At 40.8% G+C, this 19850-nt stretch overlaps 2 protein-coding genes across 3 annotated transcripts in view; both read right to left on the bottom strand.

Moving 5' to 3' along the window:
* Window positions 1–4486: 4486 nt before the first annotated feature.
* Window positions 4487–18118, bottom strand: LOC137983777 (neural cell adhesion molecule L1-like). The gene is made up of 7 exons (XM_068830956.1): window positions 18006–18118; window positions 17068–17382; window positions 13507–13728; window positions 11666–11953; window positions 8688–8993; window positions 6648–6876; window positions 4487–4604 (listed from the first exon to the last, which is right to left on the bottom strand). Exons 1-7 carry the CDS (start codon window positions 18073–18075, stop codon window positions 4550–4552), a joined length of 1485 nt encoding a protein of 494 aa, XP_068687057.1. The 5' UTR covers window positions 18076–18118; the 3' UTR covers window positions 4487–4549.
* A 747-nt stretch (window positions 18119–18865) lies between these two features.
* Window positions 18866–19850, bottom strand: part of LOC137982137 (lysine-specific demethylase 6A-like) — a 44609-nt gene continuing 43624 nt past the window's right edge. For both annotated transcript variants that reach the window (XM_068829203.1, XM_068829202.1), the window contains one exon: window positions 18866–19850. This exon is cut by the window's right edge and continues 1082 nt beyond it. The gene's annotated coding sequence lies outside the window, so the exon portion shown is untranslated.

Genomic DNA, 19850 nt, shown 5'->3' with positions numbered 1-19850 from the left:
TGCTTCCGGTAAGATTTCATTTAGCAATAGTTTTTGTTCTATGAGACTGCGTTTCTTAGCAGATCGTTAGGCTCTTTGGTGTTTTTGCCTTAATTTGTTTTGCTCGTTCTTCTAACTTCTGCATCGTGTATTGCTCTGTGGCCATGAAGTAGGTTGGGGGTGTCTCAAACTTTAGGGATACTAAGAGGGGGTCCCTCAAAATATTTAATGCAGCAAGTGGGGATCCTCCAAATTTCTTAGATAGTAAATAATTTCTCATCAGTCCCCCTACCCCCCACCCCCCAACAAGTTTTTGTGAACGCTCCCTTATTATATATGCAAAAGGCGAGTTTAAAAGTCTGAAAGCCCCAAACTCCCTTGCTGCATATTAATTCTGCGGCGTACACACGCATTGCATTGTTAAACTAGTAAGCCTTTGACGACATTTTCTCCTCGATCCAGCTTTCTCAAGAACTTAAAGTTAGTAATGGCGGACAATTAAATAGGAAAATTCCAGTTAAAATAAACAGGTGTCTTTTTGAAATCAAGGCTTCAAACTTTGGTCACTTAGTGTTTAGTTAACATAGTTTTGAAATCCAAAGAAAAATAACTATTGTAGGGTATAACGTGAAATGGAATTGGGCCCACACAAGAACAGAGAAGAACTCTGACCAGGCTGGGAATTGAACCCACGACCTTCGGGTTAGATCACTGCTGCCCTACCGACTGAGCTACAAGGTCAGACGGGAGCAGGTCGAGGGAATTGAAGATTTCAAATTCGAATTCCCGACAATGAATATATACAAGTACAAGGAAGGGCTACTTTTTTGCAAACGTTGGTAGCGTAGCACTTTATATTTCAACAGAATTAACTATTGAAGCCGGGGTAAAGTGAAGTGCTTTGATTTTTTGGTCACAATAACACTTTAAGGATTTAAGGATGGGTTTTACCCCGAGGCGTTCGGCCATAAAGACATAGAAAGACCTGCAAGGGAGATAAATTCACCGTTTTTGAGTGACCGACGGCAACCGACAATGGACTTTTTGCATTCTTAAGAAGCGGTTTCCTCGACATTTTCTTAAGTTAAAATAATCTCGACGTGAGTAAACAAAGAGTGAAGACACTTAGAAATGTGGTGTGACTGAAGCCTTTCCTTTCGAAAAAGTTCTCATTTCTAGCATGCGCAGTAGACTTCAGACCGTTTGGAAAATCAACACAAAACCACTTAGAAATGTGGTAGCGCCAAACTTGGTTGAAACACTCAGAAAAACCACTAACTTCGGTTAAAGATAAAGCTATTTTTATTTTTGATCTAGCTATTTCATTTGGAGCCAAACGTCCTCGAAGTCTTAATTGATTCAAGTTTTTCCTTTCGAAAAAGTTCTCATTTTTAGCATGCGCAGTAAACTTCAGACAGTTTCGAAAATCAACACAAAACCACCATTGTAATCCAGCAAAGAATTTGAAACGCTTGGGAAGAAAAATGATGTTGATTTGTCAAGCAATAGAGCTTTGTTTCCTTTGATAATTCTTAGTCTTGAAGGATTTTCTTGGGTGAGATTGAGGAGATTGAGGAGATTGTCCCCAAGGCCCTCGCTTTTTCCTGTCAGCACGAAGACTGAACTCAGAACCAGAAAGTTTTCGGAATGTTTGCCCAAATGGGTCGCGCCTTTTATAACAAATACATATCGGTCAACTGAGGGCAAATGCACCCTGAATATATCTTTTGTTGTGTTAAGTACTAATCTGCACTATCCAAGCCAAAACACTTGTTCGAGAATGGCTAATTAATTAGTGACTGTCGAGGGTGACATTTTACTGACGCATAGCATCTTCACCTCGCTAGCCACCCCTCCCCTCAGAGAAAAAATGGGCAAGAATTTTTCCTGACAGGAGAAGAGGGCGCCTGTACACAGGCTACACCTAACGCAACGGTATGTACTTGTCATAAAGTGTCGTTCTTCTTGGTGCTGACCAAAAGAATCAAGGCCTCTGAAGTACTAATTTTTTTTCTCCATTAGAGATGATTAGTATAAAACTCTGGGAGACACCACTCTCCTGGCACGCGAAATGTTCTCTTCCGGTTGCCATCTGCGTCTTTTAAAGACGCGCGTGCTTAAGCTCCCTATTGGCCCAGATTGAACGGTAACCTAGCGACAACTGGTAAACTAGCAACAATTGGTACCTTAGCAACAATAAGATGCAACTCTCAAATCTGAAACCCATATCATAAATTTCTGATATAAAAATACTCAAATGACTCCAAACGTAGCCGTCTTAGGAATTACTTACGGGACAATTTCTAAGAATTTTTTTCTACTCTAGACGAAAAATAATGAAAAATATCGCTTCAGAAAATCACCTAACTAAGGTAATATTTTTGTGTTATATTACTGTGCGATCAATCATCAACTAAACATTGAATTATGGCTGCGTCAACAGGCAACCCACTAACACTCACCACAGCCCTACCAAAGTATTCACAAACAAAACAAAGTCTTTGAAAGAATCAATGTAGCTCTCAAATAACGACAGTTCAGACACCTTTACAGCTCATTCGCTTCCTAATGTATGGACTTACCTTCTTGAGATGATCTGACGCATGCTGTAAGTTCCAAATCTGCTGTCGTGGTCAGAGGTAGGCGACTGCAGGCGCAAGTATATTCATGTAGCTGCCATCAAGTTCAACTCACTTTCGTACTTCTATCACTGTTCCCAATTCTTTTCCTGCAAATAAATAACCATGAGGATGTCTCTTGTTTGTTTCTCTAAGAACCACGCAATTTGTACAAAGCAAAATTTAAAATATAGCAGAAGTCTTTGATTTACCTGTGATTGAAATCCTTCAAAGCGATTCAAACATACTTTTGGAGTAGAGTTTTCCATGTAAGCCGACACAAAATGACATGTAGTACCCAAACCTCCATACTTCGAGCTGACGATGGTCAAAATCAGAGATGTTTCGGAACCACTTTTATGACGGTCAACACTCATGGTGATCTCTCAAACTAACATTTCCCTTTTTATTGAACGTACACGACGTAAAATCTACATCAAACTTTAAATCTACTTCAAAGAAACAAACATTTTAAAAATGCAGCGAAGATTCAAAATAGGCGAGGAAGAGAGTCGAACTAGGATCACTGTCTTCTCCTTACAGTTTCTGATATCCACTAGACTAACGAAACAAGCTACCTGAAACTCGAATTTTTTAGAGTATTGACATAGTGGTATCCAGCAAAACAACTGAAAGCGAACCGTTTTCAAAGTGGCTTTTAGACCCAAATACTGTTGAAAGCGCGGTTTAGCTCAGAAACGCTATTTCATGTTGAACTAAAGCTCTAATTCTGCCTGGTTTCATTTTTTTTACAGCGGTAAACTTGTCATATTAAGATGGGATATAGCGTCGCGTAATCGTTTACGACAAACGGAGAGGCCATAAAGTGATAAAATCGATAATTAATGACATTTGCTTTATTTAAGCCCATATCTTACACGTTAGCCACAGTGATCGAGCAAGTTCTTAAAAGAACAGGACCAACATTTTCACCTCTAAAAACTGCATGGTTAGCCCTTATCTTATTTTTTGTCTATCAAGAGCACCGGCTGACTTCTTCTTCTCCACATAGTTTTAAACCGCGCAAAAACATCCTTGTATTAGTAAGCAACACCCATAGGAAACCCGATTATCTCGAGATGCGCAGAACATATGCGCAATAACAATAGTAGGCACCATCCTTAAAGCGCATGTGCAGTTGACAATTTCATTAGCACGTTAGAGTTTCCCTGAAACCTGGTTTTCCCTAGCGACGCAAGCACACACAGGAGAAAAAGGCGTGAAAAAGGGTTCAACGCAAGCATAAATTTTCCTTTTCTTGTGCTTGCACTTGTGTTTGAGGTCGCCTCATGCCGAGTGAAAACGAAACTCAGCATTTACTACCTCTCGCCGTGTCTGATCGATTGAAGCGAAACCCGTTCCAGATTCCCGCATCTGAGCATTCTCGTGAGCTTATACTTATGTCGACGTTCGGTTACAGTTAGCATAAGGTACTTATGTTAATAATAAGCCTCAATACAATGTCTTTACTAGTCTTGCAGTCCTAACACATCTCCGAGGGGACCTGTCACCATAAGCCCTGGGGTTTTCTGAGGTCTCTTCGCCACTTCTTATTTCTGTTATTATTATTATTATTATTATTATTATTATTATTATTATTATTATTATTATTATTATTATTATTATTCATTGTAAACTTATGTAAGATTCTAGTCTATTATCTTCTATTATTTTAGTCTATTACTCACTGTAACTTTCTATGAATGTATGTGGTGAATAAATAAATAAATAAATAATAGTGAAAACCGGGCTTAAGTGAGATCTGAAGAACCCTTTGTTGTCCAGACGACGATCGAGGCTAGTGGACGCGACACATACAAGTAAAAGATACAGTAGTAGGTTGCCGTTTTATTTCTGTACTTTTGTGTAGTTTTGAACAAGAGAGAAAAAAAACTGGTAATTCAAGAAATGAGCAGAAAGCCTGTGTTACAGATTTCATTCCACGAGCAAGTTCATGATAAGATTTCATCATCTTTAATCCAATCCATGCCATCGTCGTCAAACGCCCTGAAATTTTAATGAAAGTTCAGTTTACCCGGTGAAACAAAACTGGCGAATTTACTGCCAAATTTTAAGCAAAGGGTTGCACTTTCAACATGGCCCCAACGGAAAAGCAAGTATTGAGAGTTTCGCTTTTGATCTAACAGAGGAGGTCATACTAAGAGACGCTGAATTTGAAAGTTCTTGACTTGGATTCTATCATAAAGACTCTCCTTATGATAGGATTCTGTCTTCTCCTTATAGCGCTGCTACTCAGGAGCTTTGATATATTGATATCGTGTTTATATGCTTCCCGAAAATCCCTACCACTCCGGCTTTCCGAAGTTCCGAAACGATTGCTAAACCGCCAACCGTTCCGATTTAATCAGAAATGTCGAGTTTCCATTGTGAATACGAATAATTTTAAATTGGGACATTCTAACTTTCAAGACACTGAAATATATTCAATAAATATCAAGTATCTTATTATCATTTTTCCATGACACTTTTGTGTCAAAAGGAGTATCTGGGACTCTATTTAGCACAGGATGCAAGGGACCGCTTCCCGGACAAAAACGAGGTAACAAAGTGGAGCCAGGATCGAATTTTGAATGGATGGAGGATACGAGAATTGTCCGCAATAGTAGCCCACCCCCCTGCCCCCAATTAATGTCCTTCCCCGTAATTAGATGCACGCGAATTTCAATAAGCGTCACGAACTGTCCCATTGCTCCGGAACCAAGGTTGCTGACCAGCGATTTTCGTTAAAACAATGGTTTGATGGGGGTGCTCAGTCTCGCGGGCTCAGAAAGCCTGGTTGTGGCCATTGTTATTTAAGGTAATTCCCTTGAAAATGACGTACGATCCAAATTTCTGTCAAACTTCGCACAATTGATATTCATGCACAGGACATTAAAAAATGCAGTAAAAAGATGGGGTCACCGTACTTGTTTTCGCGCTGCATGTACTTTATTTAAGTGTTTTTTTTTTACCGAATTACGCGAGAAGCTTTCAAAACTCGATCAACCGGAAAAATTGTAGTTATATAGCGAAAGCTACTGAATATTACGGAAAACTTGAGCCTACTTGTTTGTTTGGGCCAAAATTCTTCAGTAAAGTGATTTAAAATTGCTCGATCTCCCAAAAAAAAAAGTAAGCAAACTGGACCGCTACAACATCACCTCACACTTGGTGTCTGGCTCCAAATGCAGTTTTCACGTCATTTATATATAAATACTACTTCTACTTTCCAACCTTTTTTCTCCTTAAAATATGTTTTCCGTGTGCCTATTACGAGTACATAACACCATTAAAAAGAGGGGGTCACCATACTCGTTCAGGAAAAAATAGCCGTTCCTTGACAGATTAAGCTTGGCGTCAGTGAAAATCCGCCATTTTATCAATGTGCGTGAGCTAATGCGCGCGCCAAAGACGCAAGAAATTATGCGCAGTCGGGTTGCGCAATGCAAAACTAGGGAAACACCTTAAGGTTTTTCTTCTCCTCAACTTCAACATGGGAATACAGAAAAATTACCGTCGCGAAGTGTCTCCCAAATGTTGCTCCTCAAGGAAAGAGAAACAGCTGAATTTTTCCTAACCTAAAAATGAAGCCAACCTTTACCTTAACCTTCTTTTTGGAAAAAGGTAGCAAATACTCTTCTTCTTTGGCCATCTCAGTTTTATCAGAAAAAATACACAAACAGCGGTAACAAACATCAGCTATAAACGCATCATTTGAAAGTATCTTTTACTTGACGTTTCGTATGCTTCTGCTTACATCTTCAAAAGAGACCGTTAATACAAAATTGGAGTTTAAATACACACTGTCACTAACTTACTAAGGGTTAACTATTAGGAAACAATAGAGGCGACAAAAAACTAATAAAGACACACGAAAGGTTAGGTAAAAGATAATTTCAAAAATTAATGTTTATCACCGCTGTTTGTGTATTATTTAGGTAGCAAATGCTTATACTTCGAGGGACACTTTGTGTTGGATGTCAAAATTGGACTTGCTTTTCTATACAGATGTTTCTGTGTAATAATCTCCATTTGTACACTCTAACATACCTGTTGTAGTACATACTGCTGGAATTAGAAAACAAGGACTCGTTCTCTTCTATTGCGCCGTTTTTCTGCTGTCCTGGTGGAAAGGAGTAGCCTCTCTTCTCGTTCGGGGACCAAGCAAGGCATGCGTACATGACCAACATCATCCCAAGCAATCCTACAATGCCTAGCGCCACGCCTAAGGCTTTGCCGTTGTTCACCAAGTAGAGGATCAAGGTCTCGCTCTCAATCTCTGAAAGTTCAGTTGACAATGATTGCATAGTTTTATTTCTCTGTTCTTTAAGCAAACCTAAAAATGACCGCTACAAACGTTTGCGACAATGAAGGCCCCCTCTATACGTATACGGATATATTTCAATCCGCAACTTTTTCCGGCGAATCCGGCATTCGAATCCGCGACTTTTTAAAAGCCGCTTTCCAAAGTGGAAAGCTTTGAATCCACAAAAAATTTGGAATCGTGTAGACGGTCGAATCCGGATTACTGTCCAATCTGATTACGTTACAAACTCAAATCCAGTCTTAACCGCGTAAATGTTCAACATATCATCCTCTGAACGAAACGCCATCGCTTCTCTTGTCGCCAACGCGCACGCCTGATGGCGCATGCTCTGTTGACAAGAATAACAGAGGAGTCCTGGATACTAGAACGGATTCGAACTCGTGTGGACAGGCAATTTCGAATACGAATCCGGATACGTGTATACCTAAAAATTTTTGAATCCGAAAAGAATAAGTTGCGGATTTTAAAATATCCAGATACGTCTGGAGGGGGCCTAAATCCAATCTTCTTGAATCAACGTTTCTTTCAAAAAAAAAATTTTTCCTGCAGCATTCAAGCGTGGAAACTCAGAAACGTTTGCTTTCATAACTTTGTTTCGCAACAATGTTCTCTAGTTTGCTGGGCAAAAGTCACCTTTAAACACGACAATGAACTTGCTAGACAATGTTATCCCAATAATAAACCTGACCTATAGCTAAATAGAATGAAGAGATGCATTTTTTTCGTTGCAGACTCGGAACTACTCGGAAAAATCCGAGTGCTACTTCGTAGCAGTCGAACCCATACGATCTTCCGATGACTAGTTCTGATGCTCTACCAATGAGCTATAGAATACTCGTGAAAGCGAAGCCATCAAACTAGGGTTAGTTGAGCTTTTTGTTGACGGAAACCATGTCTTCTCGCCATAATGTTAAGAGTCAGGAACTCATCCCGGAAGTGAAGCCTCTATATCGACTAATTCCTTGAGTTAACCCTTTTCCGAGTAAACTTATTTTCAAGAACGGGTCTTTTCCCGGGAAAAGTATCATATTTCCCTTGAGGTTGAGATAGCTCTGTTTCGACTGGCTTTTACAACAGTGGGTGTGCTGCATCTCCCAAAAGAAGTGTTCTATAAATAAATCTACTTAAGAAAGGGTTGACTGCGATGCCAAGTATCGGAGATCGAAGCTCCCCTTAATGAGCACCTTGAAGAGTCGATCGAATATTTTTCCGAATATCGCCGTGCAAGCATCGAAGAAAATATATCCCTATATCACTTACGGCGGTTAGCATTTGTCATCTACTTCTTAACAATTTAGCGAGAATAATCAACTTGCCAAAGAAGATGAAAGAATTCGGAAGAGTTTGAACTCATCGTTTTGGCGCTAGAAAAGTAAAGAAGTCTTGGTTTGCATGAAGACAGTTCTTTACCATATGAACGCAAAAATATACTAAAGCCGGCTTAGCTAAGAGTGTCAAGAACCGACTTATTGTCTAGTGTAATCCATCTAGAAAGTAAAATGCTAAAAAGTTGGCCTGGCTGAATTTACAAAAACTGTGGCCCCCAAATTTTATCTCGCCTTGCGTAAATTATTCACAACTTCACCTGTTCCCGTTAATAAATCCGGCCAAACCTTCGTTGGTTTATGGCCTCCGTAATAGGCGCAAATATGGTTTATAAATACAGGCGCAGAGTGTTTGCTTGTAAAACTCCCTGAAGAAGTCTACGAAAATCTCAGTTCGCGGTATTTTCTCACTAGTCACGCCGCAATGAAATCTCTCACCTGTGCAGTTAGTGGCTGCAGACCAGAACACAAGCGCCTTGCTTTCTATCTCTTTGTGCTTGTTATGCAGAGAAACATTCAGTAAATACACGCTTCCCGGCTGCAAGTGATCGAATTCGTGGAGGCCATGTTCCTGAAAATTATCGCTTGTCACGAGACTCCAGTTCTTGGAATCTAACAACCTCAGAGAAAGGCTGACGAGAGCAGAGGTGAACACGCCATGATCTGTCAGACGCCAAACTACCCGGACGGACAGGTAAGACTGGTTTTTGGCCAGCACGCTTGACAGCATTGGATGGGGTTCATCTACAAAAAGAGCAATCAAACATATTTATTGCACATTTCTTCATAAATGCAAAGCTGAAAAACATTTATTTGCATCAATATACTTCACGACTGTTTTCATTCTCGTCGCCAAAGCCTTGCAAGGCTCTGGTAAACTCTATGTAGGAGAACATGCGCTGTAGTGTTCTTAGAGCCAAACATTGGCTATTTGAAACTTACGGCGCCTGCTCACTCCTCTTGCTAACATGAATGCACCAATCAGAGACGCTTTTTACTGTTCTTAACGAAAACCAATGAAAAGACACTTTGTTTCAGGGGTTCCCCAGAGCTCTTCTCTTGACTGAGGAAGAGAAAAGCTCTGGGCCGTCGAGATTCGATTCTTTTTTATTTTACACTAGCTTACTGCACAGACTCACTCAGGTCAAACGTCGGTCAAACGTGTCGTAAACCGAAAGCTTTGAGACCGAACACAGTAAGCCACAAACTCGACTGGTTTTCGAGCCCACTGAGCTCAGCCCTGCTAAGAGAATTGAGCACGTCAAGTGACGAGAAATAAGGTGTCCGCTTGCGACTACCTAATTCCTAGTCCTTTGTAATGGTCAATTCGTCCACCGAGACGGATCGATAAGGCTAGAAAACAACCAGACAGAACTTTTGAAATTTTTATACGAATTTCCTGTCAGAAAATGTATTACGTAAAATTTACAGACAGAGAAAACAAAGAACAGACTGAGAGGGAACGTTGGAGAGATGGCCGCGAGATTATTTAATTGATAAATATTTGGTGTAAAGACGAGGTGTTTTTGCTTGACATTAGGGAGCTTACGAAACGACAACGACGACGGCTACGAGGACTTCATTTAAAAATACAAGTTTGCGTTATTCATATCACGACGAAGCTATTTCATGTCGTTTCGCGTTAAAATTGTGTAGTAACTATCGAGGAGTTAAACTTGTATGAGTGGGTTGGAAGCGTAGGGAGAGAACTGAAAATTCCTCGCCATGTGCTAACGTCCTCCGCAGAACCTTGAATTTGGTCATTTCACGTCGTCATTTACGAGATGACGGCAAAGAAATGTATCAAAATGTAAAACGCTCGTGCAGAGCGTGCAGACCCATTGTTTTTGCTCACTAAACCTATTGTTTTGTAGCGTCGTCGTTGCCGTCGGCGTCGTCGTTTCGTAAGCTCCATAATCTCGACGATATGGCGTCAGTTGAATCCACCGGATTATGACAGATCCGGCGCCATTATGGCACCGTCGGTTAGTGCGCGGCCTTAGTGCAAGATGTCCTGAGTTCGATTCCCGGATCTCGCATCCTTCTTTCGACTTCTTTCCTCTCAGTGTAGCTTAAGTAGCTTTAAATACCCGCAAAATGGAGCACTGATGGAGAGGGGGGAGTAAAATGAGCGCATCGTCGACCTCAGGTTTGTCAGTTCCATTACTGTTACGAGTTATCGACGTTAAATATGGTCGCTTTACTTTATTTTTAGCGACCTTCAGATTGGAGTTCGGAGACGACTACAAAAACGAGTTCTCAGTTTTTAAAACGTAATGGACGTGTCCAGTACAGAGAACTCGTACTGGTAGTCGTTCTCGTACTCCAATCTGACGGTCGCTATTAACTACTAGTGATAACTCTTTCCTGTTGCCTATAGAGTGTTTTCACATCATCGCATGACGTCACGGCGGCCATGTTTGTGTCCCTAAACAATGGAACGGCGGCCATGTTCTTGTACCCAACTTATTCTCCGGGAATTGAGCTCTATTATTTTACAAACGTTTTCTTTTGTTTCAGTGGAAAAACAAGGTTACTGATCACTTCAGTGAAAACACTCTATACGGACGAAAGATACTTTCGCGACCGTCTCTTTTAACAAAAGATATATAAAAAATGAATGTTGAGGCTATTCCTCAACAATAGTTTCCCTATTTATTAGTCCATGCCAATCCTGACGATGTACCAGCATGCAGAGGGAGCTGATTTTGTTTTGTGAACGTGTTCGTGATTTGGCTTGACAAACTTCCAACTGCGAATTGATTTGTGCTTACTGTAGTGACAGTGTTCTCATCAAATAGTGAGTAAAAACTCGCTTTTCGTCAGTTGTTCATTTCAGAGTGTAATTCTCGGTTTATTTGTAGGCGTCTTCTTGTCGCTTGTTATACCAAGGTCACCCTGCAAGCAGAGCCTTTCTTTTTGCTTGCTCGATTTTGGTGTTCTCGAGAAAGGCTCTGCATGAATCGAGTAAAATATTTATTGAATATGCGCTGCATGTTGCCAGGATACAGTTTCGAACCCAAGCCTAATATGCCAGATCTCGCCGCCATATTGGTTTTTCATGGTACAGCGGGCTCAATTATAACCATCGGTTTTGTCACTAAAGGGACGCTCGCACTGGAATAACCGCTTTGACGATAGAAAACAAGATTGACTAGTCCAGAAGCTCGGGCTGCGGTGGCTTCAAAGAGTTGACGCGATTCGGGCAGAGCCTACTTTTCTCCTCCTCAGTAAAGAAAAAGACGAAAGGAGGCTCTGCTCGCAGGGTGTACTAAGGTGAGAACAAACAATTGCAAGTGCTGTAAAAATTGCGTGTGTCAATAAATCGACTGTTGCGGTTCCAGATAGCTTCGAGAGTGTACTTATTTCCCGAACAATGAAGAAAAAAGAAAAAGCGTTAAAATTATAAATCTCACCTTTTCGCACGATGACAGTGATATATCTTGAAATGCTATGATTTCTGGATGTGACTGTGCACTCATACAACCCTTCATCTTCTCTGTGATCCACCACAGGAATACCAAGTTCATCGTTGGCGATCACGTGTCGACTACCATTAGAAATCAACAGGCCTTCCTTGTACCAAGACAAAGTGGTAGCATTTAGAGAGACTGCGCAGAACGCACATCGAAGTATCAGTTGTTCGCCCTCGTAAACAGTTATCAAATCTGGTGACATTTTGTCCTTGATAAATGCAAGGTCAGCTATGGGGAAAAACAATAAAAAAGAGTAAAGTGTGAAGTCATTATCACGTGACACTTAATGTAATCATTTGAATGAGGATTGAGCATTGATTGAGCCTACAAATCAATGTTGTCGTGAGTTCGGAAAAATCTGCTTTAAAACAAATCGACTTATGACATTTCTTCCGCTGTTTTTGAAAGCATTTTTTGAGAAAATGCAAGAAACGGTGTCAAAGGACAGCAAAAAAACGTTTTAAAATTGAAAATACTTGCAAGGTAGAGCTTACGTTCTTCAACCTTATAGTTATACACGTAGTATAGAACTTATGACTGTAGATTTAAAGAAAAGGGCCCCTGTTTGAAAAGGATGGTACCTCCCTTGCTTGGAAATCGGTGCAAAAGTCAAACGTCATTTGGTCTAGCATAAGAAAGTAGACGCTTGTTTTGTAAGTTTAATTTGATTCAATAAAAAAATATTTTTTCGGCAAAAAGAAAGGGGACTAATAGCCAGTAGGATTCACGGGTGCTCCGCACAAAAAAAATGAGAGGGGCCTGGAGCCCATGAGTAGGAGCTTGCTTCTTCTATACAAGGTTTGCGTGTATCTTTCTATTTCTAGAAAGCCACGAGTTCTTCGGTTCTGCACGCACTGCATGATAAGAAAGGCCAACCGGAATAAAGTTATTCTCAAACGAAGGCAAAAATAGCATAAAAAATGTATGCAAAATGTGAATATTGATGTAAATTGGCATAAATTTGAGTGAGTCTCCTGCTGAAAGATTAGTTCTAAAAATAGAAAAGATACGCGCAAAGATTGACTCAAGGATATAGTGCTTACGGAGGCTGCTACTCATTGGCTCTTGGAGGGGGAGGGGGGCCTTACACCCCTTTTTTTGATTATCGTTGATTACAACTTCACTAAGAGGGGAGGGGGGAAAGTCTACCTTTTTTTTTTTGGTAGTTCCCATGAGTCGCACTGGCTAATACCCCTCCTCTCTGTGGTTTCCTGTCAACAAAGGTTATCATTTACTAGTTTTACAAAATGGTTGTTTTTTCGAAATTTTATTCAGAAATTTTACACTTTTTTTCTATAATTTTGGAGTCAAAAGTTCTGAAAAACTCTGTAGCGCTTTTCCCTCAAATCGCAAATTTTTCATCGCAGATGCTGTTTGAGTTACGCGTAGAATCACTTGAAAAAAGGGAAAGAAAGAAATATTTAAAAAACCATAGGAACAATTTAATAAACTTCAATTGCGGAATGAAGCAGTGTGGCCCAGTGGTTAGGGCGCTTGCCTTGAGATCGCCTTGAGATCCGGAGATCCCGGGTTCAAGGCCCGCTGTGACCACTCGTTGAATTTGATCCTGGTAGTCCCTGGTTCAACTTCCCAGCACTACTTGTAAATAGCCAACTGGTTTGCCTCCAGCCAGTTGGGATTCTTAACAGTTGTTGTTGTTCTATTCTGTCGTTTCGTTGTGTTTCATTGGCCCTGAAAAGCCCCTATGGGGCGCGGTCAATTAAGTATGCTTTTTTTTATGTATGCATTTCCCGTATGGGTGAAAAGGAAACATTTAATACCTGTGTTATTAGAAGCGTTCCCACATGGTGATGTGTCATCACGAACAATTGCAGTTGCAGTAGTGTTTCCTTTCATTGACAAATAAGCTGTCTCCGGGTATGCAGTTCTCGGCATCAATACAGGAGTGTAATAAGCCGGTGACGGTGCAATGATATCAGACAGCTTAGGACGAGTTGAGGGAACCAACTGTTGTAAAGTTGCATTGGAAGATCCATTTCTTGCTATGGAACCAGAGCGATAAAACGTTAGCCCACAATTCTTTCTTATGGTGGTTCTTTTAAGGACGGTGCCTACTAATCCAAAGGTATTTTTGCCCGGATTTATGATTATGCAGGAAAGGTAGATCTTCCCAAGTGTTATTGAAATCCAAAAAGAAAATTGGGCGTAACCACGCATTTTTCAAAGTTAATTCATGAACAATATTTGTTTGAAGCTCTAAAATACAAAGCAATGTATGGCGTTCTTTCTCAAATTGAAGCTCAATTATCTCTAAAGAATGCATGGTTACCCCAAATTTTCTTTTTAGATACCAAGAGTACTTACTAAGATCTACTTTCTCTGAATAGTTTTAAACCGCGCAAAAATATCCCTGCATTAGTAAGCATCACCGATAGGAAATCTGAGTATCTGGAGATGCGCAGAATGTATGCGCAATAACAATAGTGGGCACCGTCCTTAATACCTTTATCAACTAGTTTGATAAAATCTTTTTTGTGTGTGTTTCGCTCCCCATAGACGTGGCACAGCACGACAGTTGCTTTAGAACTTAACCCCTCCATTCGCCTTTTAAGAAAGTCGTCTGCATGCGGGGCACGCAAAAAACACAGGTCTCAGGTCACAAGTCCCGTTCACAAGTCTATGTTTTACCAATACAGAAACAAACCTGAACATTAATTAAAGCAAACCGTAGGCCTAAAAACTCTTGTTTAGGTCTCATTAAGCCTAAGGTTAGCTTAAATGAATGTTTCTGTATTGGTAAAACAGAGACCTGTGAAAGAGGACTGCACCTACCGCCGCATGCGAGCTTTTGAGTCCAGTCGTGTTTCATCACGCAATTAAACAAAATTACGATGAACTTCATTTAAGTGTAAATTGCATGTAGCGTTGAGGCACTAATTGGAAGCACTGGATAGAAATCAAATCAAATGGAAAACTTATATCAAATAGTAGGTTGGTTTTTGAGGAGACGAAAAAAACAGAAAATCCGGAGAAAAACCTCTCGTAGCAGAGTAGAGAACCAACAAACCCAACCCGCATATGACGCCGAATCTGGGAATCGAACCCAGACCACATTGGTTTCACCACTGCGCCATCTCTACTTTGTCCTTCCCCAATCGAGAGAAACGTCCGATGTCACTTTTGGTGACAAGAAACGGTACTGAGACGAATGTCCTCTAATTTAATTACAGCTGTTATCAGTAACACGCGCCCCTTGAACGACGTTTTTTCATATATTCGAAAATAAAATTTAGGTGGACGTCAATCAAATGTTTCCATGACGAATTCAACTGCTGCCAAGAAAACAAGAGTATCGTCATGGAAACATTTGACTGACGACCACCCAAATTTTACTTTCGAAGTGAGTGGCGCGTGTAATTGATAACCACTGTAAGACTTGTTGCAAAAAAAAAAAACTGGCTGTTGTAATGAACGCATGAGATAGTAATTATTCATCTTGATGAATGAAATAAAGAGAGGCAATTTTTCGATCGCGACAAGGGCATACTCGGAAAAATCCGAGCGCTCCTTTGCAGGAGTCGACCTACGAACTTCCGATTTCTAGTTCGGATACTCTCGGCACTGAGCTAAAGGAGACTCGTGGGAGCGAGAACATTGTGACTCGGGAATACTCGGAAGAAATCCGAGCGCTCCTTTGCAAGAGTCGAACCTACGACCTTCCGATAGCTAGTTCGGGTTCTCTCGGTACTAATCTATAGGAGATGTAAGGGAACTAGCCCTTAACTGCGATTTTCATAATTCTGTGAAATCTCATCTTCAAGCTCCAACTGCCAAACTTCGGTTTGGTTTCCATCAATCAAACGAAATCAGTTGATGCATGACATAACCTACCAATCAGCATCTTTGTTTCCAACGGTACATTTGTACATTAGAACTCGACCCCTATAGACCGCATTCATAAATGGCTGCCAAGAAATAATTCTTTTATCTTTGTGCTAATCATCCTCACTAGCCTCACTTTGGAGCAAAAATTCTTTTGAATTTTGTTCATGCTAACGAGGCTAGTAAGGATGATTAGCATAAAGACAAAAGAATAATTACTTAGCCGCCATTTATGAATACGGTCTATTCACTACTCGCACAAATCCCATATAATACACCTCTTTTACCCCCCAAAAATCTGCATAGGCATTGTTTTCGACTTCATGTCCCAGGAGAAATCGCAAACAATGGTTATGCAAAAGTTTTTTTTTTTTGGAGGGGGGGGGGGGGGGTGGGGGGTGGGAGAGGTGTAGTATGGGATTGGGCAAGTAGTAAATGGAAAGCGACGGAATCTGTACGAATCTATTTACTGAAGAACCTCTATAAAGATATGATGGTATTCGAGCTGCGAACTCAACAAAAAACTCCAATTCACTTTCCGGACGTGGAGGCCAATCTTCCCGGCTATGTTTAGAAATTTCATTGATGGAAGTAAAAACGTAGCCTGCGTAGCAAGCGTTCCTGTGCGTTTTTAGGGAAAGGAAAACCCAGAAATCTATGGAGATCGGCGAGCGAACGAGTTTTGGCCGCGCGAAAAATGGGAAGAGAGCAAAAAATGAAGGGATTCCCTTTCTTCTTTCCCTCCCCTCCCTTCATTTTTTGCGCTCTTCCCATTTTTCGCGCGGCCAAAACTCGTTCGCTCGCCGATCTCCATAGATTTCAGGGTTTTCCTTTCCCTAAAAACGCACAGGAACGCTTGCTACGCAGGCTAGTAAAAACGCGGTTTGGCGATTAGCACCCGCAGAATTATGAAATTCGCAGAAATAGATTTAGGTGAAGACTGTCAATCAGGTCCCGCCATACTGCTAGGACAGAAACTGTCGACATAATGCATTTCAGCGTAATGAATGAGATGGTAGTTGATAAGGTAGATTCGACTTTTGCACAAGGGCACTCGGATGTTTTCGGAGTAGCCACGAGTCGATCGCCATCAAAAAAAGGCATATCTCTCGACTCCAGTGAACTCACTGTTTAAAAGGACCTTCCTAATTACAAGCCCTTGTAACCACAGAACCGTTCATAATGGCAGCAAAAGTAGGAATATTTATTATAATATTATTTACGAGTTGACGAGCCATATTAATGCAGTTATTATTTTTTTCATTTTACACAATTAAAACATACTGCGATTTAAAGTCCCAACTCACAAAAGGCAACCAGTCATGGCTACTTAGAAAGCGTGGTAGAACTTAAAAGGCAAATCCAACCAGTCGTCCAAACGGGATTTTAACCCGCGGGACAACTGGATGAAAAGCCATCGTCCCATACACTCGACTATCCCGCTGCCATGTTGAATATTGCATAAGGAAACTTTACTCCGGATTGGTGCATTCATTTACCTTTAACAGTCATCAAGGCTGAAGCGCTTAAAAGAACTTCTCCATTTTCTCCTCTTATGATGCATCTATAATTTCCTGTGTCGTTCACAGTAATATTGGCAATTTCCAGCCTGTTTCCAGATTTTAGCAACTTGAACTTATCCTTCTTGAGTCCACTCACAAGCTCTCCATTGTCAGATATAACGATATCATTAGAGGCATTGCTGAAAGACCAGCTGATTTTCGTTGACAAACGTCCTTCCGTTTCTTGGCAAACAAATTCGGCCGTAGACCCCTCAAAAGCAACCAAAGAACCGTGCAAGAAAAGAAGACTTCCTAGAATTGGTTAAGAAAAAAATGTTTTGACCAACCACAAGCCGACAAACGCTGAAATCAAAGGAACCAATCGGAATAAAAGCAAATAAGTTCGCCAGTTAAAAGTCGTGGCGAGAAAACACGTGCGTGCAAGTCATAACTCTGTTTCATTTGCTTAGAATTTAGCACAGTATTTCTATAGACATCGTCATGTGCCTAACTGAACCACTTTAAAATCACGCTACTAAACACCGTTCGAAAAACTATTTCTTTGCCTTTTATTGAAGAGGATTGCTTTTCTTTTGAAACGAATCCGAGAAGGTTGTCCCAGAATTAACTTTATTTGCCACTCAAAAGGACCGAGACAACTGTTAGATGTTGCGTTGAGTATAATGGCACGTGCGAGTGAAACTACATGTGCAATTTTGTCCATGCGTAAACGCGTCTCCCGTGCAAGCTTTACACTTTTTGATCTGTGTTGAACGAATGCGAGTGACAGAATCATCTTATTTTCGATTACAACGCTCTTTCCTCCTGTAATGAATACATTTGAAAAAAACCCAAGTTGGCAAACTTCGCACGTAAATAACTCGTTTCATTTTCTACGCTAAAAAGCAAATTACTGCATAAGAAGGATAACTTACCGTATACAGAGTGCGCCGAAAGATAAAAGATAAAGCCACTTAGCAGGATGAAAGACACCCGCTTCATCATAAAGAAATCATGCCCGCTTCATCTTTAACAAACAAAACTTCTCCAGCAGCGCAGCCAAGTACACACCGTTGGCAAAAACAGCTTTTGTTGACAGCTTCAAATGGTGACGGCCGTTTGTTTACGACATCGATTTTTGTTTATGACGTTGTGCGCGTGAAGTTTGTAGGGAAGTCGCACGCGCTCTGTATCCTCGGCCCCAGTATCTCGCGGTTTCGTTACCCCGCTCTGCGTGCACGGCTTGGCGCTTTGGTCAGTTTCGGAAATGTTTGGTTGCAGTTTCTTCAGTGCTCCAGTGACCGAAATGTCCCCAAATGAACGCACACTAAGTGAAGCCAGACTACGGTTTAAATTTGCTCAAGACAGCCGAAGTCCATGATTCGTCGACTTTCTGCTTCTAAACCAAGCAGAGATCCCTTAATTCTAGGTGCTGACCTAGAAAACCTCGGCCTCTGGGGACGAAAACGAGCTCAGTCAATATAATAGGGAATTACTCCGCAATTCTGCGGGACAAATCGGGAAATCCCGGGGCTCTTATCCGCTGACGGAGCCAAAGATGTAGCTTGAAGTTCTTTTCGGGAATTCAATAGACTGTTTTCAGTTACCTATTTTCCCGTAAGATCGGCGAGACGGAACAAGATCATACGTTTCTGCGAACTGCTGCCATCTTTCTTTTGCGATAGCGACGCAATGCCGGGGAGGGGGGGGGGGGGGAGAATCTACCGAGGGGAAGGGGAGTGGGGAGTCTGTCTCTAATTCGGTGCACCTACTGGGAATTCAACTAAGACAGTCATAGACGAAATAAATATCTTTATTAATTTCGCATCACAATGGAAGTATATCACGTAAAGGCATAAATTCATTGTCATGCATGTATTGTGCAAACATTGCAGTTGATAAAAAACAGCCTCAACACAGCATCATATTTACTTAAAAAGAAGTTATCTCGGAGCGGTTGTTCAGACACTCATAATTACTACGCATTCAGAAAATTATGCAGAATTATGCATTCTGTGAATAAGGCGATTGCCGGAAGGATCGGTTGCTGTTGAAATTCGAAGTGTTCCATTTAAGTGTAAAAGTCGACTACGTGAATAATCTGTACATACAGAATAACAACAGCGATCGAACAATTTTAACTGTTGCATGATTTTAAGTGTTTATCGGTTGAGTAGAAAAAAAAAAAAGAATTTGCTTTGGTTTTGGCGATTGCACAGGACTTCTCCTGCCAGCTTAATTTTGGTTCACTTAATTGTGTGCGTCTGTTGGATTGGCCAATTTTGGCTTCACTTCAACCAATAAAAACCACGTAAGGAATCGCTAGTTACATCTAGTCTATTCCTTACAAAACGCTTATCCAATCGACATCGATTTATTCACAGAATTCAAACCGAATGTAGCATGAAAATCAAATCGCACAGATTTATGATAAGGAAGCTATCAAATCATATTCAATTGGAAACTCATATCTACGGTTTGTGAAAGGAATGTCGAACATTTGAAAGTTTTCTACGATGTGCCAGCTCGTGAGAATCTTTGAATGCGAGAAACCAGACTTGGATGTGGCAATAAAAGAAAAATACTTCAACTGAATCATTAACAGCAAATCCGAGAGAACGAAAGCTGAAAGCAATTGCGTATGCCTACTGGTTTTGTATCAACATGCTTCCTGATTGGCTAAGTGACAATATGTCAACCAATCAGAGGCAAACCAAACCACGTTCCCGCGCTCTGCCAGCTGCGTGTATTTTCTTTGAGCTCTGATTGGTCAAATCGAT

Source organism: Montipora foliosa, chromosome 13, assembly GCF_036669935.1.
Source record: "Montipora foliosa isolate CH-2021 chromosome 13, ASM3666993v2, whole genome shotgun sequence".
Taxonomy (NCBI): domain Eukaryota; kingdom Metazoa; phylum Cnidaria; class Anthozoa; order Scleractinia; family Acroporidae; genus Montipora; species Montipora foliosa.
The sequence above is the reverse complement of the archived record's forward strand: the minus strand, read 5'-3'. Positions and strand labels throughout refer to the sequence as shown.